Below are 23,061 nucleotides of genomic sequence, written 5' to 3' on the forward strand. Positions count from 1 at the left end.
GAAAATATAAGTCAGCAGTTACAAAAAGTGTAGTTGCTGACTTTTAAAAAAACAGCTCCTCACCTGCCCCACGGTCCAGCGGTGCACTGAGCCCAGCCGTCTTCACCCTATGTCCTCCCTCCTTCACTATGGGCACCCAGCTGTGGCTTCATAGTTAGGTGCCCACTGCACATGCATGAATCGTGAATGGTGGATGCAGTCTTCTGAGACCTGTCAGTGTCCCAGAAGGCTGCAGGAGGGAGGGAGGAAGGAGAACTTTCGTTGCCGAGCGCTGGGGGAAGTGGGAGCAGGTGCCTGTCAAAATCAGGTACTTGCTCCCCCCCCCCCACACTCCTCAAAAGTGCCAACTGTGCAAGAGGAGCGGGGAACGAGTCCTTAAAGCAGAACTTCCCCTTTTGAGTGGAGTACAGCTTTAAATATACTATCTGCAATAAGCATCAGGTGATGCCTGATTACCATGAGTTTCTGGCTGCTGAGAGACACCCCCTGGTGGTTACCAGAACTGCAGCTGGCGTCACTAGCTCTCAGTAACCACACCCACTTGCTGCTCTTGGACTCAGCAGGAAGAGGAATTGAAGTCATGTGACAGCACTGAATACTGAAAAATAAAGGTAGAAAAATTGGGATATTTTAATTTTGACACATAAAGCTGAACGCAGCTCACATTAATGATTGCAGGGGAGAATTTAAGGTATTAGGCTGTACTTCCGCTTTAAAGATAGATATGTGGCCATGTGTTATGAAGTATACATTTGTGGCTGTGTTGAAAAATCTTTTAGTATTGCTGTTGTAAAGAGTACCTTAAGACATTTCATTGTATGTATACATTGCAAATAAGTATTATCTATCTTATCTTATGATCAAGATAATTCTGCTTTCCTTTTATAATTGAGGTTCACCTCTCCGAATTTGCTTTTGGCTATAAAGATTTTTTGTGTTTGCTATACTAATTTTTAATTTAGTTTTACCTCGATTATCACATGGTTTATATACAGTATCTGTATACTAATGTCTAAACAGTGGTCTTCAAACTCTGACCCTTTGCTTGCCTTTATCCAGCCCTTGGGACACTATTCCTCTCACTAATATGAGATACTATTCTGCATACTGACACCAACAATGGGGAACTTTTCCTCTCAACGATACCAACGATGGGGCAGATGTTTACTCCCTCTGATGCTAAGCAAATTTCCACTCCCACAGGCCACCCTAGAGACACCTGCTGGTGTACACCAGAACTGCAGCCTATAGGTCTGGGAATAACAGTGCCACAGACAGGTGAACCCTTTTCCAACAGCCCCCCCCCCCCCCTTTAAGGAGCGGCCTCCAGAAGCTCCAACCAGCGATAGCTGAATGAGTCCATAAAATATACCCAGCCACTGAATAAGTCCAGAGGGAAAGTCTCATAGGCCAACGAAGTGCCAGGTTCCAAATAAGATGCCCTGCAGCCAGGATCCAATAATAAGCCAAGCATCCCACTGCCTGGGTCTGTTAACTCACTAGGTACCCCACAGCTGGGGTTTGGCAAGTGGCTAGGTATTCTGTTGGCCATATTCTCAGAGAAGTATGACACTTGATCCCTCAAGACAGTACGCACCCCAATGCTGGGGTACCATGGGTTATCCAGAAACGTAGCCCTCTGGTCATGTGACAACACCGGAATGTCTTGTTACAACCATGTAGCTTGCCTGGTTTCTAGGACTTGTTCCACACAACGACGACCATCTAGGTTTCCCCAAAGCACTGGTTACCTGACCCGAGTCCCCTATTGCACCTGGAGTTGTGGTAATCGCATCTGGGCCATGGCAAGGCACAAATGGTACTCTGCCACTCCCCTGGAGCTCACTACTACCAAGGTCATGAATGCAAACCTAGCTACCAATTATGAAGGGTATGTCCAGACCACCAGGCTTTGGCACCATCGGAGCAACATACTGCAAAAGGGACCCAAAGAGGCAGCTGTAAAAAGAATTTCAGGCTAAACCGGTAACCCATACAAGGTACATGAAGACTCAGAGGTGTCAGACCCAAAAGCAGACGTAACCCTAACCTTTACACGATAATCCAGCTGAGCAGCAGGCATAGAGTCAATAGAAACTAGCTGGGCAGGAGGCACAAAGTCAGTAAAACCCGACTTGGTGGTAGGTAGAGGATAATTAAGATCAGGCTAGTCAACGGTCAGAGGATCATCAGAGGCAGGCAGGACATTGAGCACGGGACCATCAGGCTGGACATCTGGCACCAGATAATCAGAGGTAGGGGAAGACGGATCATTGGATAGCGGATCATCAAAGGTAGACTTGTCATCAGGAAACAGACTATCAGAGGCAGGCAGGTCTTTGTCACAGGACCTCCGGAGGCAGGTGGGTCATCGAGTACAGGACCATCCGAGGCATGCGGGTCATTGGTCACAGGACTGTCAGAGGCAGACGGGTCACCAGGCACAGGACCCTTTGGCTGGCCATCAGGCACAGGACCCTCTGGCTGGGCATTAGACACAGGATCATCAGGCTGGGCATCAGGCACAGGATAATCAGGCTGGGCATCGGGAACAGGATCATCAGGCTGGGCATCAGGAACGGGATCACCAGGCTGGGCATCAGGAATGGGATCACCAGGCTGGGCATCAGGAATGGGATCACCAGGCTGGGCATCAGGAGCAGGACTGCCAGGCTGGGCATCAGGAACAGGAACATCAAAGGCAAACTCGGCAGCGGACCACAGGGCACCAGGGGCAGGCTCCACAGCGGACCACAGGGCACCAGCAGTAGGCTCCACAGCAGACCACAGGGCACCAACAGCAGGCTCAGCAGTGGACAGAAAGGCACCAGCCGCAGGCCTAACCTGATCAGCAATCATAGAGGCATGCTGGACCCCATTAGCAGGCAGAGGACCATGAGGCTGGGAAATAGTCAGGGGATCAGTAAAGAGAGTTTATGGATCCAAACTATACAGTGGACAGAGAACCAGTAACGCCAGACTGGATAGCAGGTGACATATCATTGCAGTTAAGCTGGGTCGCTGGAAAACAGGCTGGATGCAGGGTGGCTTGGACAAAAGGGTGAGGGCCCCACCTGACTGAATGAGGCAGTTTGTTGAAGACTGTCAAAGAAGTTCTATCCATCCTTTGGACAAAGGACACTGCAGTAGAGTGAGACCAGGTTACTGAAAATCCCGAATATGAAAAAAGTAGAAAGCTCAGGTGGCATGGGTTGAACCTGAATAACAGGCATGGTGGCAGAGTGGATCAGATCGGCTGGCATGGAGGCAGACTGGATAAAATCAGCTGGCGTAGAGGCAGAGTGGATCCGATTGGCTGGCATGGATGCAGACTAGATCAGATTGGCTGGCATGGGGGCAGAGTGGATCAGATCTGCTGGCGTGGAGGCGGACTGCACAGAAGTATTGGGTATGGAGTGTATAACACAGTGTACAGCAGTATGGGAAAAAAGAGTGTATAATATAGTGTGCAGCAGTATGGGATATAGAGTGTTTAACACAGTGTAAAGCAGTATGGGATATAGAGTAAATTTTATATAGTTACATAGCTAGTGAGGTTGAAAAAAGACATCAGTCCATCCAGTTCAACCTATGATGCGCGCTTGTGTTTGCTGTTAACCGTACATTGTATACCCCTGTATGTTGTGGTCTCTAAGGTGCCCATCTAATAGTTTTTTGAAACTATCAATGCTTCCTGCTGATACGACTGCTTGTGGAAGAGAATTCCACATCCTTACCGCTCTTACAGTGAAGAACCCCTTACGCACTTTAAGGTTAAACCGCCTTTCCTCTAGTTTTAGTGAGGGGCCACGTGTCTTATTGTATTCCCTTACTCTGAATAGTTTGTTCCTTATGCTAGAGTCGCCAGTACAGTATTTGTACATTGATATCATATCCCCCCTCAATCGTCTCTTCTCCAGAGAGAATAAGTTCAGTGCTGATGTCCTCCATTCCCCTAATTATTTTTGTTGCCCTTCTCTGGACTCTTTCCAATTCCAGCACATCCTTCCTGAGGACCGGTGCCCAGAACTGGACAGCATACTCCAGATGTGGCCGGACCAGAGTCTTGTAGAGTGGAAGAATAATCTCTTTATTTCTGGAGTGAATCCCCTTTTTTATACATCCCATTTTTCTGTTGGCTTTGCTTGCAGCGGCTTGTCATTGCATGCCACTGCCAAGCCTGTTGTCTACCAGTACCCCCAAGTCTTTTTCCATCCTAGACTCACCCAGAGGTTCCCCCCCTAGTGAGTATCTTGCTTTCTGGTTTCTGGCCCCCAAGTGCATTACCTTACATTTTTCAACGTTAAACCTCATCTGCCATGTAGTTGCCCACCCCGTTATTTTGTTCTGGTCCGCTTGTAAGGTTTCCACATCCTGCCCAGAAGATATTGGCATGCTTAGTTTAGTATCATCCGCAAATACTGAGATTGTACTAGATATCCCCTCCTCTAGATCATTTATGAATAAATTAAACAGGATTGGTCCCAGGACAGAACCCTGGGGGACCCCACTTTCCACACCAGCCCAATCCGAGTACTCCCCATTAATCATCACCCTCTGGACTCTCCCTTGGAGCCAGTTCTCTATCCAGGTACTCACCTTATGGTCCATACCTACCTTTCTTAGTTTGAACAGTAAGCGTTTGTGGGGAACGGTGTCAAAGGCCTTTGCAAAGTCCAGATACACCACATCCACAGGCTTACCTTTATCTAGGTGGCAGCTCACTTCATCATAGAAGGTTAATAGATTGGTTTGGCAAGAACGATTTTTCTTGAATCCATGCTGATTACTACTAATAATACCAGTTTCATTACTAAAGTCTTGTATGTGGTCCCTTAACGTCCCCTCCAAAATCTTGCAGACTACAGATGTTAGGCTGACCGGCCTATAGTTACCCGGGATACACCTCGGCCCTTTTTTAAATATTGGTACCACGTTGGCTTTTTTTCCAATCAGCTGGCACCATACCCGTCTGTAAACTATCCTTAAAGATCAAGAATAATGGTCTGGCAATCACCTGGCTGAGCTCTTTAAGAACCCTCGGGTGCAAGCCATCCGGTCCCGGTGATTTATTTATGTTAAGTTTCTCTAGTTTAGCTTTAAGTCTATCTTCTGTTAGCCATGGCGGCACTTCCTGAGGTGTGTTGTTTAGTTTGGCCTTACAAGCTGGGTTAGTGTAGCCCCCGATTCTTTTGTGAAGACTGAAGAGAAGAAATTATTTAACACTTCCGCCTTTTCTCTGTCCTCAGTGGCCATATTTCCTTTGTCGTCTTTTATGGGGCCAATGTGTTCTGGCCTTGCTTTCTTACTGTTTATATACTTAAAGAACTTCTTGGGGTTCTTTTTACTCTCCTCCGCTATATGTCTCTCGTGTTCTATTTTAGCCGCCCTGATTTTGTTTTTACATTTCTTATTACACTCTTTGTAATGCTTAAATGCTGCCAATGACCCCTCAGTCTTGTATTTTTTGAAGGCCTTTTCTTTAGCACTAATATGCATTTTTATGTTGAAGTTTAGCCACCCAGGGTTTAGTTTTGCTATTTTAAATTTGTTTCCCTTTGGAATGCACTGGTCAATCCCCTTGTTAAGTATGCTCTTGAAGCACTCCCATTTTTCCTCCGTGTTCTTTGTTCCCAGGGTTCTATCCCAATTGATATTTTCTAGCAGCGAGCGCAGTTTTGGGAAATTGTCTCTTTTGAAATTCAGCATCCTTATATTACCCCTCTGCTTCCTATAACTGTAATTAATACTGAAACTAATTGACCTATGGTCACTGTTCCCTAAGTTGTCCCGTATTTCTATATCCGTGAGCAGGTCTGTATTGTTGGTAATCAGTAGGTCAAGTACCGCATTGTTTCTTGTCGGTGCATTCACCATCTGACCCATGAAATTGTCCTGCAAAACATTTAGGAACTGCCTAGCCTTGGCTGAGTGTGCGGTTCCTTCTGCCCCAGTGTGCAGCAGTATGGGATATAGAGTGTATAACACAGTGTACAGCAGTAAAGGGGAATATAGTGTATAACACAGTGTACAGCAGTAAAGGGGAAGAGAGTGTATAACACAGTGTACAGCAGTATGGGATATAGAGTGTATAACACAGTGTACAGCAGTATGGGGGTATAGAGTGTAAAACACAGTGTACAGCAGTATGGGGGTATAGAGTGTATAACACAGTGTACAGCAGAATGGGGGTATAGAGTGTAAAACACAGTGTACAGCAGTATGGGGGTATAGAGTGTATAACACAGTGTACAGCAGTATGGGGGTATAGAGTGTAAAACACAGTGTACAGCAGTATGGGGGTATAGAGTGTATAACATAGTGTACAGCAGTATGGGATAGAGAGTGTATAACACAGTGTACAACAATATGGGGGTATAGAGTGTATAACAAAGTGTACAGCAGCATGGGGTATACATATAACACTGTGTACAGCAGTATGGGGGTATAGAGTGTATAACACAGTGTACAGCAGTATGGGGGTATAGAGTGTATAACACTGTGTACAGCAGCATGGGGTATACATATAACACAGTGTACAGCAGTATGGGGGTATAGAGTGTATAACACAGTGTACAGCAGTATGGGGTATAGAGTGTATAACACAGTGTACAGCAGTATGGGGGTATAGAGTGTATAACACAGTGTACAGCAGTATGGGGTATAGAGTGTATAACACAGTGTACAGCAGTATGGGGATATAGAGTGTATAACACAGTGCACAGCAGTATGGAGGTATAGAGTGTATAACACAGTGTACAGCAGTATGGGGGTATAGAGTGTATAACACAGTGTACAGCAGTATGGGGGTATAGTGTATAACACTGTGTGTACAGCAGCATGGGGTATATATATATATATATATATATATATATATATATATATATATATATATATATATATATATATATATATATATATATATATATATATATATATATATATATATATAACACAGTGTACAGCAGTATGGGGGTATAGAGTGTATAACACAGTGTACAGCAGTATGGGGGTATAGAGTATATAACACTGTGTACAGCAGTATGGGGGTATAGAGTGTATAACACTGTATACAGCAGCATGGGGTATACATATAACACAATGTATAATGACTGGATATGGAATATTACATAATGTACAGTAAATGTTTGGTGAATGTCATAGGATCATACAGTATACATTAACTATTTATTTTAAACTCACCATGCAGATGTTGGGAATAGTCCCAGCCGAAATGGTCAAGGCACCGGCAATGATGTACTAATAAGACAAACATAGAAAAAGGGGGTTATGTAAGCAGTGCTAATTTTGCCAGCAAATGTTGATTTCATATTCGTTATAGTCTTTTGACTAAAATGCTATTTTAGTTTTAATTGTATTTTAGTCATCTGAATTGTTTTCATTTTAGTCATATTTTAAAATCTCCAGTAAATTTTAGCAGACTAAAATCTCATACATTTTAGTCAACTACAAATCAAATGAGTTTAGGTTTATTGTAATGCATTATTTAAACATTTCTCTAGAATTTCCAAAGGAATTATATACTCCTGGAGTAAAAATCAAATAATATGTTATTATTTATGGTGTTAAGGTTTGAACACGCACTACAGACACAGATTTAGCCATTGTGATATATAACCTCTTTATAAATAAAACCGAGTTTCATAAACCAATAAAAATATTGCTTTTTGACAAACAGAAGTGCAACTTTAAAATACAAAAAAACGAAATGACTGTAAACTCTATAGGCTGTAATGTCATTGCACATATTACATGAATATATTACCAACATTAACTATGAAAAAAAAATATTAGAAAAGCCTTTTTTCTTATTTTTTTCTCTTTTAGCAACTTAGTAGATGGCCCTTACTTATGCTTATGTGGTGGTGCAATACATGTTGAAACTTTATTGCGCTATTATTACAGGCTCTGGATGGAATTGTGCTGCCAATTTAGAAATGGCCAGCAGAGAAGTGTTCATTTTGATGTCAAATTTCAATTTAGTTTTAGTTATAGTCTTATGACTAAAATGCCATTTTAATTTTAGTCATATTTTAGTCTGATGACTAAAATATCATTTTAGTTTTAGTCGTATTTTAGTCATCTGAATTGTTTTAGTTTTAGTCGTATTTTAGTTGACTAAAATTGTGTTAATTTAGTCCATGAAAAAATTTTAATTGACGAAATTAGCACTGTATGTAAGTCCAACTCATAATAAATCATAATATAAAATAATCAGATGATATAGTGGTTTTGGGGTCAGATTTACTTTAGGGGATAGCTCTGCCTTTGGTACAATTTTCCAATAATTTTTTCCCCCCACCTCCCTCAATGTTGCTCACCTAGACAAAAGCTTACCAACCTTGATCCAGTGATCCATAGCCACATTCTTTCCTATGTGGAGCCATACTTATGGCAGCCTCCAGAGCTCCAGCATAGCACGGCTTACCCATAAGAATGATTGAGGCTGAGGCACATGAAAGCACACTTTTGATGGACCACAGCATGCCCCCATCAATGCAGCGTGACCACAGCATGCCCCCATCAAAGTAGAGTGACCACAGCGTGCCCCCTTCAATGTAGAGTGACCGCAGCGTGTCCCCATCAATGCAGAGTGACCACAGCATGCCCCCATCAATGCAGAGTGACCACAGCGTGCCCCTTCGATGCAGAGTGACCACAGCATGCCCCAATCAATGCAGATTGATCACAGCATGCCCCCATCAATGTAGAGTGACCACAGCGTGCCCCCATCAATGTAGAGTGACCACAGTGCGCCCCCATGAATGTAGAGTGACCACAGCGTGCCCTCTTCAATGCAGAGTGACAACAGCATGCCCCAATCAATGCAGAGTGACCACAGCGTGCCCCCATCAATGTAGAGTGACCACAGCGTGCCCCCTTCAATGCAGAGTGACCACAGCGTGCCCCCATCAATGCAGAGTGACCACAGCGTGCCCCCTTCAATGTAGAGTGACCACAGCGTGCCCCCATCAATGCAGAGTGACCACAGCATGCCCCCATCAATGAAGAGTGACCACAGCGTGCCCCCTTCCATGTAGAGTAACCACAGTGTGTCCCCATCAATGCAGAGTGACCACAGCATGCTCCTATCAATGTAGAGTGACCATAGCATCCCCCCTTCAATGCAGAATGACCACAGCGTGCCCCCATCAATGCAGAGTGACCACAGCATACCCCCATCAATGCAGAGTGACCACAGCATGCCCCCTTCAATGTAGAGTGACCAGTGTGCCCCCATCAATGCAGAGTGACCACAGCATGCTCCCATCAATGTAGAGTGACCACAGCATGCCCCCATAAATGCAGAGTGACCACAGCATGCTCCCATCAATGTAGAGTGACCACAGCGTGCCCCCATAAATTTAGAGTGACCACAGCATGCCCCCATCAATGCAGAATGACCACAGCGTGCCCCCATCAATGTAGAGTGACCACAGCGTGCCCCCATCAATGCAGAGTGACCACAGCGTGCCCCCATCAATGCAGAGTGACCACAGCGTGCCCCCATCAATGTAGAGTGACCATAGCGTGCCCCCCCCTCAATGCAGAGTGACCACTGTGTGCCCCCATCAATGCAGAGTGACCACAGTGTGCCCCCATCAATTAAGAGTGACCACAGCATGTCCCAATCAATGTAGAGTGACCACAGCGTGTCCCCATCAATGCAGAGTGATCACAGTGTGCCCCCATCAATGTAGAGTGACCACAGCTTGCCCCATCAATGCAGAGTGACCACAGCATGCCCCCATCAATGTAGAGTGACCACAGCATGCCCCCATCAATGCAGAATGACCACAGCATGCCCCCTTCAATGTAGAGTGACCACAGCATGCCCCCATCAATGCAGAGTGACTACAGCGTGCCCCCATCAATGCAGAGTGACCACAGTGTGCCCCCATCACTGTAGAGTGACCATAGCATGCCCCCTTCAATGCAGAGTGACCACAGCATGCCCCCATCAATGCAGAGTGACCACAGCATGCCCCCTTCAATGTAGAGTGACCACAGTGTGCCCCCATCAATGCAGAGTGACCACAGCATGCTCCCATCAATGCAGAGTGACCACAGTGTGCCCCCATCAATGCAGAGTGACCACATCATGCCCCCTTCAATGTAGAGTGACCATAGCGTGCCCCCTTCAATGCAGAGTGACCACCGTGTGTCCCTATCAATGCAAAGTGACCACAGCGTGCCCCATCAATGTAGAGTGACCACAGCATGCTCCCATCAATGTAGAGTGACCACAGTGTGCCCCCATCAATGCAGAGTGACCACAGCATGCCCCCTTCAATGTAGAGTGACCACAGCTTGCCCCATCAATGCAGAGTGACCACAGCATGCCCCCATCAATGCAGAGTGACCACAGTGTGCCCCCATCAATGTAGAGTGACCACAGCATGCCCCCATCAATGCAGAATGACCACAGCATGCCCCCTTCAATGTAGAGTGACCACAGCATGCCCCCATCAATGCAGAGTGACTACAGCGTGCCCCCATCAATGCAGAGTGACCACAGTGTGCCCCCATCACTGTAGAGTGACCATAGCATGCCCCCTTCAATGCAGAGTGACCACAGCATGCCCCCATCAATGCAGAGTGACCACAGCATGCCCCCTTCAATGTAGAGTGACCACAGTGTGCCCCCATCAATGCAGAGTGACCACAGCATGCTCCCATCAATGCAGAGTGACCACAGTGTGCCCCCATCAATGCAGAGTGACCACATCATGCCCCCTTCAATGTAGAGTGACCATAGCGTGCCCCCTTCAATGCAGAGTGACCACCGTGTGTCCCTATCAATGCAAAGTGACCACAGCGTGCCCCATCAATGTAGAGTGACCACAGCATGCTCCCATCAATGTAGAGTGACCACAGTGTGCCCCCCATCAATGCAGAGTGACCACAGCATGCCCCCTTCAATGTAGAGTGACCATAGCATGCCCCCTTCAATGCAGAGTGACCACCGTGTGTCCCCATCAATGTTGAGTGACCACAGCGTGCCCCATCAATGCAGAGTGACCACAGCATGCCCCCATTAATGCAGAGTGACCACAGTGTGCCCCCATCAATGTAGAGTGACCACAGCATGCCCCCATCAATGCAGAATGACCACAGCATGCCCCCTTCAATGTAGAGTGACCACATCATGCCCCCATCAATGCAGAGTGACTACAGTGTGCCCCCATCAATGCAGAGTGACCACAGCGTGCCCCCATCACTGTAGAGTGACCATAGCATGCCCCCTTCAATGCAGAGTGACCACAGCATGCCCCCTTCAATGTAGAGTGACCACAGCGTGCCCCCATCAATTCAGAGTGACCACAGTGTGCCCCCATCAATGCAGAGTGACCACAGCATGCCCCCATCAATGTAGAGTGACCACAGTGTGCACTCATCAATGTAGAGTGACCACAGTGTGCCCCCATCAATGCAGAGGGACCACAGCATGCTCCCATCAATGTAGAGTGACCACAGTGTGCCCCCATCAATGCAGAGTGACCACAGCATGCCCCCTTCAATGTAGAGGGACCATAGCGTGCCCCCTTCAATGCAGAGTGACCACAGTGTGTCCCCATCAATACAGAGTGACCACAGCGTGCCCCCATCAATTAAGAGTGACCACAGCATGCCCCCATCAATGCAGAATGACCACAGCATGCCCCCTTCAATGTAGAGTGACCACAGCGTGCCCCCATCAATGCAGAGTGACCACAGCGTGTCCCCATCAATGCAGAGTGACCACAGAGTGCCCCCATCAATATAGAGTGACCACAGCGTGTCCCATCAATGCAGAGTGACCACAGCATGCCCCCATCAATGCAGAGTGACCACAGCATGCCCCCATCAATGCAGAGTGACCACAGCGTGCCCCCTTCAATGTAGAGTGACCACAGCGTGCCCCCATCAATGCAGAGTGACCACAGCATGCCCCCATCAATGAAGAGTGACCACAGCGTGTCCCCTTCCATGTAGAGTAACCACAGTGTGTCCCCATCAATGCAGAGTGACCACAGCATGCCCCTATCAATGTAGAGTGACCATAGCATCCCCCCTTCAATGCAGAGTGACCACAGCGTGCCCCCATCAATGCAGAGTGACCACAGCAAGTGTATGGTTATGAGTAAGCGATTTAATTCGTGAAACGCGTTAACCCGGCACGTCTGTTATGTGCATTGTACTGTCTGTCTGCTGCACCGAAGAAGAATAAAGGAGTTTTGATTGTTTTCATCTTACTTTCCTGAGTGCGGTCTACTTTTTTTGGATTCTTGACCTCAGCATGCCCCCATCAATGCAGAGTGACCACAGCATGCCCCCTTCAATGTAGAGTGACCAGTGTGCCCCCATCAATGCAGAGTGACCACAGCATGCTCCCATCAATGTAGAGTGACCACAGCATGCCCCCATAAATGCAGAGTGACCACAGCATGCTCCCATCAATGTAGAGTGACCACAGCGTGCCCCCATAAATTTAGAGTGACCACAGCATGCCCCCATCAATGCAGAATGACCAAAGCGTGCCCCCATCAATGTAGAGTGACCACAGCGTTCCCCCTTCAGTTTAAAGTGACCACAGCGTGCCCCCTTCAATGTACAGTGACCACAGCATGCCCCCTTCAAAGTAGAGTGACCACAGCGTGCCCCCTTCAATGTAGAGTGACCACAGCGTGCCCCCTTCAATATAGCATGACCACAGCCTGTCCCCTTCAATGCAGAGTGACCAAAGCGTGCAGAGAGACCAGTGCACTTACCTGATGCAGCAGCGGCTTTTCCTCAGTCCGCTGCGTCTCCCGAATCCTCCTCCTCCTCCTTGGCCAATGGCAAAGGTTCGCCTTTCGGGCCAATCAGGAAACAGGTCTTGGACCTGCTTACTGATTGGCCAGGAGGTGGATCCGTGTGACAATAGTGAATAATCATTCGCTATTGTCACACAATGGGTGGGCTCCACCCTTTTCTGAAGCCTATTAGAGCCTCTGGCTCTAATCACGTGCTTCAGAAGAAAAAAAAAAAACATTGAACTCCATGCGTCCGGCGCACCGCATGTAGATTATGGGGCCGGACGAATGGATGGGGGGGGGGGGGCGGCGCCCCTGCGCCCCCAATGCACCGGCCGCCACTGGATGCAAGTGAACATCATTCGGGAAACACCACATGCCAGCCGTTTTGCAACAGACAGACAGACAAAATTGAATCATCATTTGTGCCTTTTTTCTGGAAACCCTTTGTTGAAACCATCTGCAAACGATCAATAAAAAGAATGCTTTTTGGACGCCATGGTCGTTCTCTATTTTCCAGGCACAAAGAACTGGAAAAGCACAGGCAGGGTACTGGAAAAGTCTCCAGGTGAAATCCTGTGGTGAAATGGCATGATACAGTATAATCCGTTAGGATCACAACTTTGTATCATGTCATTTAGTGTATTTACACTTTTGAAATTTGCCGCCGGTTCCACCCACCTGCGCGGCAAGCTCGCAGGCAAGGGAACCAGGAGACAGGTGTCGGCATCATCCGAGCACAAAGAGGGAGGACAGTGGGAGGATGGCTGGGGAGGACAGCGGGGAAGGACAGCGGGGGATCGCAGGGGAAGGTGAGTTTTAAAATATAAAACAACATATTTCCATGCAAAACAATGTACCGCTTTTAGCACAGAAATCCTGACATAATCAGACCGCCAGGTAGGTTAAAGTAACATCATACTGCTTGGCGTGCCAATGTAAAGGGCCCCAACCAAGCCAGCAGAAGTCTATATTAGGACTATTTAGACCCCAAGGATCCCTCTGGTAACAGCACTGGTGTGCAGGAGATTAAGTAGACTTTCAGACTTAAGCCTAGATTCTCCCAACTGAGAGCCCTTAAGTCAGCTAGCGTGTTGTTCTTTTGTTAACCACTTGAATTTACTTGGGGCATTATCTCCCTGCCAGAGGGTTATTGTTAATGGTTTTGGTCCTGTAGGATATAATAGGTTTCACTTTAAAGAATACAGTACCTGAACTAACTGCACTGTATTGTCATTGTGTTTTTTCATTGGGGGTTATTTACTAAAGGCAAATCCACTGTGCACTACAAGTGCACTTGGAATTTTAATCGCTGTAGATCTGAGGGGGACATGCAAGGACAATAAAAACAAAATTTTTGCTTGCACGTGATTGGATGATAGAAATAAGCAGAGCTTCTCCTCATTTCAGATCTTCCCATCAGATCCACAACGACTGCACGCCCAAGTGCCCCTGCAGTGCACTTGAAGTGCACAGTGGATTTGCCTTTACATAGTTACATAGTTAGTGAGGTTGAAAAAAGACATTAGTCCATCCAGTTCAACCTATGATGTGTGTGTGTGTTTGCTTTTAACCGTACATTGTATACCCCTGTATGTTGTGGTCTTTAAGGTGTCCATCCAATAGTTTTTTGAAACTATCAATGCTCCCCGCTGATACGACTGCTTGTGGAAGAGAATTCCACATCCTTACCGCTCTTACAGTGAAGAACCCCTTACGCACTTTAAGGTTAAACCGCCTTTCCTCAAGTTTTAGTGAGTGGCCACGTGTCTTATTGTATCTCCTTTTTCTGAATAGTTTGTTCCTTATGCTAGGGTCACCAGTACAGTATTTGTACATTGATATCATATCCCCCCTCAATCATATCTTCTCCAGAGAGAATAGGTTCAGTGCTTGTAGTCTTTCCTCATAGCTGATGTCCTCCATTCCCCTAATTATTTTTGTTGCCCTTCTCTGGACTTTCTCCAGTTCCAGCACATCCTTCCTGAGGACCGGTGCCCAGAACTGGACAGCATACTCCAGATGTGGCCGGACCAGAGTCTTGTAGAGTGGAAGAATAATCTCTTTATTTCTGGAGTGAATCCCCTTTTTTATACATCCCAGTATTCTGTTGGCTTTGCTTGCGGCGGCTTGGCATTGCATGCCACTGCCAAGCCTGTTGTCTACCAGTACCCCCAGGTCCCTTTCCATCCTAGACTCACACAAAGGTTCCCCCCCTAGTGAGTAGCTTGCTTTCAGGTTTCTGGCCCCCAAGTGCATTACTTTACATTTTTCTACATTAAATCTCATCTGCCATGTAGTTGCCCACCCCGTTATTTTGTTCAGGTCTGCTTGCAAGATTTCCACATCCGCAAATACTGAGATTGTACTAGATATCCCCTCCTCTAGATCATTTATTAATAAATTAAACAGGATTGGTCCCAGGACAGAACCCTGGGGGACCCCACTTTCAACACCCGCCCAATCCGAGTACTCCCCATTAATCACCACCCTCTGGACTCTCCCCTGGAGCCAGTTCTCTATCCAGGTACTCACCTTATGGTCCATACCTACCTTCCTTAGTTTGTACAGTAAGCGTTTGTGGGGAACGGTGTCAAAGGCCTTTGCAAAGTCCAGATACACCACATCCACAGGCTTACCTTTATCTAAGTGGCAGCTCACTTCATCGTAGAAGGTTAATAGATTGGTTTGGCACGAACGATTTTTCATGAATCCATGCTGATTACTACTTATTATACCGTTTTCATTACTAAAGTCTTGTATGTGGTCCCTTATCATCCCCTCCAAAATTTTGCAGACTACTGATGTTAGGCTGACCGGCCTATAGTTACCCGGGATATATCTCTGCCCCTTTTTAAATATTGGTACCACGTTGGCTTTTTTCCAATCAGCTGGCACCATACCCGTCTGTAAACTATCCTTAAAGATCAAGAATAATGGTCTGGCAATCACCTGGCTGAGCTCATTAAGAACCCTTGGGTGCAAGCCATCCGGTCCCGGGGATTTATTTATGTTAAGTTTCTCTAGTTTAGCTCTAAGTCTATCCTCTGTTAGCCATGTCGGCACTTCCTGAGGTGTATTATTTAGTTCGGCCTTACAAGCTAGGTTCGTGAAGCCCCCCGATTCCTTTGTGAAGACTGAAGAAAAGAAATTATTTAACACTTCCACCTTTTCTCTGTCCTCTGTGGCCATTTTTCCTTTATCATCTTTTATGGGGCCAATGTGCTCTGGCCTCGCTTTCCTACTGTTTATATACTTAAAGAACTTCTTGGGGTTCTTTTTACTCTCCTCCGCTATATGTCTCTCGTGTTCTATTTTAGCCACCCTGATTTCGTCTTTACATTTCTTATTACACTCTTTGAAGTGCTTAAATGCTGCCAATGACCCCTCAGTCTTGTATTTTTTGAAGGCCTTTTCTTTAGCTCTAATATACATTTTTATGTTGGAGTTTAGCCACCCAGGGTTTAGTTTTGCTCTTTTAAATTTATTTCCCTGTGGAATGCACTGGCCCACCCCCTTGTTAAGTATGCTCTTGAAGCACTCCCATTTTTCCTCCGTGTTCTTTGTTCCCAGGGTTCTATCCCATTTGATATTTTCTAGCAGCGAGCGCAGTTTAGGGAAATTGGCTCTTTTGAAATTCAGTGTCCTTATATTACCCTTGTGTTTCCTATTACTGTAATTAATACTGAAACCAATTGACCTATGGTCACTGTTCCCTAAGTTGTCCCGTATTTCTATATCCGTGAGCAGGTCTGTATTGTTGGTAATCAGTAGGTCAAGTACCGCATTGTTTCTTGTCGGTGCGTTCACCATCTGACCCATGAAATTGTCCTGCAAAACATTTAGGAACTGCCGAGCCTTGGCTGAATGCGCGGTTCCTTCTGCCCAGTCTATATCAGGATAATTAAAGTCCCCCATTATAATGACATTTCCCATCCTTGCTGCCAATCCTATCTGTAACATGAGGTCCGCCTCACCCTCCTCCCTCTGGTTGGGGGGCCTATAGCATACGCCCAATATTACCTTCCCCACCGTGCCTTTCCTTTGAAGCTCTACCCATAGCTCTACCCATAGGGATTCTGCCTCGTCCATAGCTCCATTATTAATATCATCCCTCATATTTACCTGTATACTGTTCTTAATATACAAACATACCCCTCCTCCTTTTTTACCCTCTCTATCTCTGCGATAAAGGGAATACCCCTGAATGGTCGCCATCCAGTCATGAGAGCTGTCAAACCAAGTCTCAGTTATCCCCACAAAATCTAAGTCCTCCTCAAACATCAGCAGCTCCAGCTCTCCCATCTTGTTGGCCAGGCTTCTGGCATTGGTATACAAGCCTCGTAATTTTGATCGGTTACATTTATCCTCATTTGATGTTTTTAGGCTGCTCTCTTGATTTTTCCCCGTACCCACCCTGGGTTTAGGAGCTCCGAACACCCTACCGCTAATGCCCCCATTTCTGCCCTCTGAAACTTGCTTTCCACTGGCTAATTCTACATCTGTACCCTCCCCCCCCATTCCCTAGTTTAAAAGCCCCTCTAACTTTTTGGCCATCCTCGCACCCAGTACGGCTGCACCCACCCCATTTAGGTGCAATCCGTCCCTACCAAAGAGCCGGTGACCGACTGAGAAGTCGGCCCAGTTCTCCAGGAACCCGAAACCCTCCTTACTACACCAGCTCCTCAGCCACTCGTTAACTTCCCTAATCTCCCGCTGCCTCTCTGGTGTGGCTCGAGGTACAGGTAGTATTTCGGAAAATACTACCTTGGAGGTCCTAGTCCTCAACTTAGCGCCTAAGTCCCTGAAATCGTTTAGGACTCTCCGTCTTCCTCTGCCTATGTCATTGGTACCCACGTGTACCATGACAGCTGGTCAACTTTAGTAAATCAACCCCGTTGTGTTTAACTTTGAATCTTAAAACTGTTGTATTCCCTCATCATTCTAGTTTTGCCGATACAACCTGTTCATTTTATCACAGCTGTTGTGTACCCCTCTTGTGTAACTGCTGGGAGGCCTCGGCTAAATTATTCGGGTGGTATCAGCAGGACTGAGAGCCAGTTCACACTGAGGTGACAAGACTCCTTACTACTTCGGGGGCGACTTGTGCATTACCATGCACCACGACTTTGGAGCGACTTGCAGGGACTTCACATAATGGAAGTCTATGCAAGTCGCTCTGAGGTCGCCCCGAAGTAGTACAGGACCCTTTTTCTAAGTCGGAGAGACTTATGTCGCTCCTATTAGAACGGGTCCTGTAGCGGTCAATGAACCGCGAGGGAGCGCGACTTGTCAGGCTGACAAGTCGCCTGACAAGTCGCGCTAGTGTGGACCGGCTCTAAGGTTCCGTCTAGGGCCAGGGAGGGAGTGCAGGACCCAAAACTATTAGTGGCTGCTTTGGGATAAGTGCTACAGTAATTAACAAATGCTTGAGCAATGTAACTAGAATTAACTAGTCTGTGTCTCAGTAAAATAATAACAGGGAATATTTTTACTTACAATTATGGCTCCCCAAAAATCGATTCCACTGAACAAGGAGAGGAGAGCTCCTGTGTATACTGATGCTATACCCAGAGCAATTTCCAAGACACCAGCAACAACCAGCACAATCTAAAGAGGAAAATAATAATAATAATATGAATGGCTGGACATAAATATCCTTGGTGCTATCTAATGGAATTCATTGAGAAGTGACTAAAACTAGATAAGCAAAGATCTTACCTGAGCAACTAGCATTTTCAGAAACAGAGCTTCTCATAGCAAGTCTCCTTTACTGACTTTAGAAATATACTTGTAGTGTATTAACACCGACAAGCTGTACAGGTTGCTTCTTTATTCACTGCACATCAACATGCAACTAACTTCAGCCACACCCAGCTCCCAGACATATACATAATTGTAACATTTTGCAGACAGCAACTTAACCCGTTGCTTACCATACTACATTCCCTCCTCTCTTTGAATAAAACATAACATGCACAACGTATTAATAAGATTAACAAAATGCATGGATGAACAACTAAAAATTTAAACTATAAACTCCTGACTATACACATAGTCCTTAAGGTAGGCCGGTGGATTTGTTGCTCGTTTTTCTCTCGGCCATTCCGATGTGGATGGTTGTGGATTGACGTCTGGATCACTGGCAGTATCATCACTACTCTTTGCCTGTTCGCCATCTTCCGATACTTGACCTTCTGACTCAATAAATTTCTTCACAAATGAGGAATTACGCACTTTTGTGTGACCATCTAAATCCTCTAAAACCACTTGAGTACCTCTTTTCTCCTTTACAACATAAGGCTCAGGTTCAAAGGACGGAGCCAGTTTGTTAAACCGCTCACTTTGAAGCAACACCTTATCACCCTGTTGAAGGCCACTAGGTTGACAATGGCGGCGGTGGTTTGCATACTGTTCAGCCCGGATCTTCCTTTCCTCATCAATATGCCGAAAAGGTTTCTGACTTGTAGGAGGACCCCCAATGTCTGGCAATTTTGTCCTGAATTTGCGACCACAAAGAAGTTCCACAGGACTAACGCCAGTGACAGTATGCGGAGTTGTGCGATAAGCCAAAAGAAAACGCCACAGTTCCTTTTTCCAGTCTCTTCTCTCTAAATGAGCAATCTGCAAAGCTTTCAGCAAGGTTCGATTCTGGCGTTCCACTTCCCCGTTAGCCTGTGGCCAGTATGGAGTTGTACGATGATGTTCAATAGCATTTGATTTCAGATAATCCTGAAATTCCTGAGAAGTAAATTGGGCACCATTATCACTCACAATCCGTTTAGGCAATCCATGAGATGCAAAAATGCTCTCCAACCCCTCAATTACAGTTGATGATGTAGCTTTAGTGAGAACTACCACCTCTTGCCACCTTGAATAATAGTCCACAACAACTAAAAGATGGTGTCCAGATGGAATGTCGCACAGATCAATGGCTAAATCTTCCCATGGTCCCTCAGGTAGAACAGTGTGAGTTACTGGTTCTGGTTTAGGTTTGCTGCCCACCAACTGACATGCTCGACATGAAGAAACCAAACGTTCCACATCCTTGTCAATTCCTGGCCACCAGACTTTCTCACGTAATCTTTGTTTGGTGCGTACAATGCCTTGATGGCCCTCATGGGCTAAATGTAATGTACGTTTCCGTAAGTCTTTAGGCATCACAATACGATTGCCACGTAGAACTAGTTGTCCTGCAATACTCAGCTCTTGTTTGATTCTGTGATAGCTTGGGTCACAATCCACCCAAACCCCTTGTCTTACACATTTCCTCAACCGAGCAATTTCCGGATCCACAGATGACAATTCTTCAACCTCCCGCGGTGTCAATGCCTGAGGCATGGCGTTAGTAGCCACAAAACGAATGTACTCTTCTGCCAGGTTATGAACAGGTGCAGAAGACTGAGGCAAGCTGGAAAGTGCATCTGCCGCATTAGTCGGTCCAGGTCTGTACCGCACTGTAAAGCGATATGGTAACAATCTGAGAACCCATCTCTCAATTCTGGCGGATGGTTTTGAGCGTGGCGAATATATCACTTCCAGAGGCTTGTGGTCTGTGATGATTTCAAAATCAAGGCCGTAGAGATAGGTGTGAAACCTTTCACATCCCCAAACAACAGCCAAATCTTCTTTCTCGGTCTGAGAATAACGTCTCTCTACATCAGTGAGGGATCTGCTTGCATACTGAATAGGCCTGTAATCGCCTGTACATTGTCTCTGAACCAAGATGGCGCCTAACCCCACAGGGCTAGCATCGACAATAACTTGGGTGTGTGCAGTAGGATTGAAATAAGCCAAAGTTGTGGCGCAAGTCAGCCGTCTCTTAAGTTCATCAAATGCACCTTGTTCCAAAAAGCCCCACTTCCAAGGGACTGCTTTGCGAGTCAACACTCTCAAAGGTTCACTGACAGTCGCCATATCTGGAATAAACTTGGCACAGTAATTCACTAGCCCAAGAAAACTGCGTACTTCTGCAGGGTTTTCAGGATTTCTGGCATCAGACACAGCTTTAATTTTACAGTCCTCTGGACCAATGCCCCTGTCAGACAGCACATGGCCCATAAAAGTCATTTTATTCATTTGAAATGTGCACTTCTTCTCATTTAATGTTAACCCTTTCTCCTTCAAGCAATTTAGCACTGCACGGAGACGTTCATCGTGCTCCTGTGTGTTTGTTCCCCACACAATTATATCATCAGAAATGTTATGCGTGCCTTCACAACCATGTAGCACTTGCTGAATCACATGTTGATAGGCCTCCGGTGCGGACGATACGCCAAACATCAACCTCTTGTATCTAAAAAGACCTTTATGGCTTGCAAATGTAGTGATGACTCTAGATGCTGGGGTCAATTCAATCTGATGATAACCCCATTTCAAATCCAGTTTACTGAAGACACTTGCCCCATTCATTGCATGTAGAACATCTTCAATAGTGGGAATTGGATGTCTCTCTCTCTGCACAGCTTGGTTAGCACATCTCATGTCCACACAAATCCGAATATCTGTGCCCTTTGGTACAACAACTAACGGCGATACCCACGGAGTGGGCCCTTCCACAGGTTCAATAATGGCAAGGTCTAGCAGCTCTACCAGTTTGTGCTCAACAGGTGATCTCAGGCTATAAGGAAGTCTGCGTACTGGCTGTGCAATAGGCTTTACATGTGGATCAATGTGAAGCTCCAACTGAAAATCCTTTAATTTTCCAAACCCAGAGAAGCAATCTTTAAATTCCTCTTTCAATGCAGAAATAGCAGGAGACACCATATTCACTCTTGCGCTGCCTACATCACGGCCAATCTGTAACACCCCTAGTGCCATTGCGGTTTGACGACCAAGCAGAGGCGACCCTGTGCCATCTACAACATAGAATTCGGTCTGCAATGGAGGACCAGTCTCATGTGTTTGAACAGAGGTATAAAATTTGCCTTTAAGTTGCAGTGGTGTACTGGAGCCATAAGTATAAATCTGTTTAGTGGTGTTACACAATTTAAGGTGATTTTCTCTGCCATTAAGACTGTGCCAAGAAGCCAAGTCCATAACATTGCATGTAGCTCCAGAGTCAATCAACACTGACACATCCGTATTTCCAATCTTAATGGTTAATGTCCCGGCTTGCAGAGAACACAGGGAGAATATAAATTCACAGTCAGGAGCACTCTCTTTATCCTCAGCTATAACATTTACTTGTGCAGATTGTCCTTTGGTTTTGTTATCTCTGGTTGTACTTCTACACACAGCTGCAAAATGACCTGTCTTTCCACAAGCAAAGCACATTTTATTCTGTACCACAGTGCAGTCCTGACTTGTGTGTCCCGCCCTGCCACATTTATTGCAGGTGATATGTAAAGTCCTCTGTGGAAAACTCTCTTTTCTACTCCAGATATTCCTATTATTATAGGTAGGTTTGGAGACTGTATTGACAGATGCAGTGTTCTTGGTTTCAATATGCAGAGCCTGGAGCTCAGACAGTTCAATGGCTCTTGCAATCTCCTGCAGACTAGTAAGTGTGAGACTAGGTTCTCTCAATAATCTCCTCCTGAGGTGCACAGATGTGCATTTCTCTATGACCTGATCTCTGATTATCTCCTCAGTTACAGTCCCAAAATCACAAGACTTTGCCAGATATTTCAGCCTAGTCACATAACTGTCTGTGGTTTCTCCCAGTTCTTGCACAGCCTGTCTAAACTTATATCTTTCATAGGGAATATTTTTCTTTGGCTCAAAGTACTCACTCAGTCTATTCATGGCTGTCTCATAGTCTGAATCTTCCCCTGTTGCTCCCAGGGTTTCAAAAATGTCCTGAACTTGAGGTCCAGCTAGATGCAGCAGCATGGCTCTCTTCTGAGCAGGTGCAGTCACTCCTGTGGCTATAACATAGAACTGAAATCCCTTCTTCCACTTGTCCCAGCACTGTGAGAGACTAGTGTGGTCTCCAGACACATCAAACGGTCCGATAGCCGGTAAATCCAGAAAGCTAGCCATCCTCGTCGCCAAAATGTAGTGTATTAACACCGACAAGCTGTACAGGTTGCTTCTTTATTCACTGCACATCAGCATGCAACTAACTTCAGCCACACCCAGCTCCCAGACATATACATAATTGTAACATTTTGCAGACGGCAACTTAACCCGTTGCTTACCATACTACAATACTTATTGCAGTTTTATATTGTTGTGAATTTATAATATTTGTAAGAAGAATTCCAGGCAAAACCTAACTATTCTTAACCCTCCCAACATCTATTTTGACTAACCTGTGTAT

The 23,061-nt window shown here is 45.9% G+C and overlaps 1 protein-coding gene across 1 annotated transcript in view; it reads right to left on the reverse strand.

Annotated features, from left to right (window-relative positions):
* The window catches only part of LOC309563732 (membrane-spanning 4-domains subfamily A member 4A-like), a gene marked incomplete at both ends in the record, with an annotated part of 53,477 nt that overhangs the window by 18,362 nt on the left and 12,054 nt on the right, over nucleotides 1–23,061 (reverse strand). Inside the window, 2 exons of the mRNA XM_082268331.1 lie at nucleotides 7,204–7,260; nucleotides 18,297–18,407. Coding sequence (XP_082124457.1) covers nucleotides 7,204–7,260; nucleotides 18,297–18,407 — 168 coding nt within the window. The remainder of the gene's footprint in view (nucleotides 1–7,203; nucleotides 7,261–18,296; nucleotides 18,408–23,061) is intronic.

Source organism: Pelophylax lessonae, assembly GCF_965119305.1.
Source record: "Pelophylax lessonae genome assembly, chromosome: 9".
Taxonomy (NCBI): Eukaryota; Metazoa; Chordata; class Amphibia; order Anura; family Ranidae; genus Pelophylax; species Pelophylax lessonae.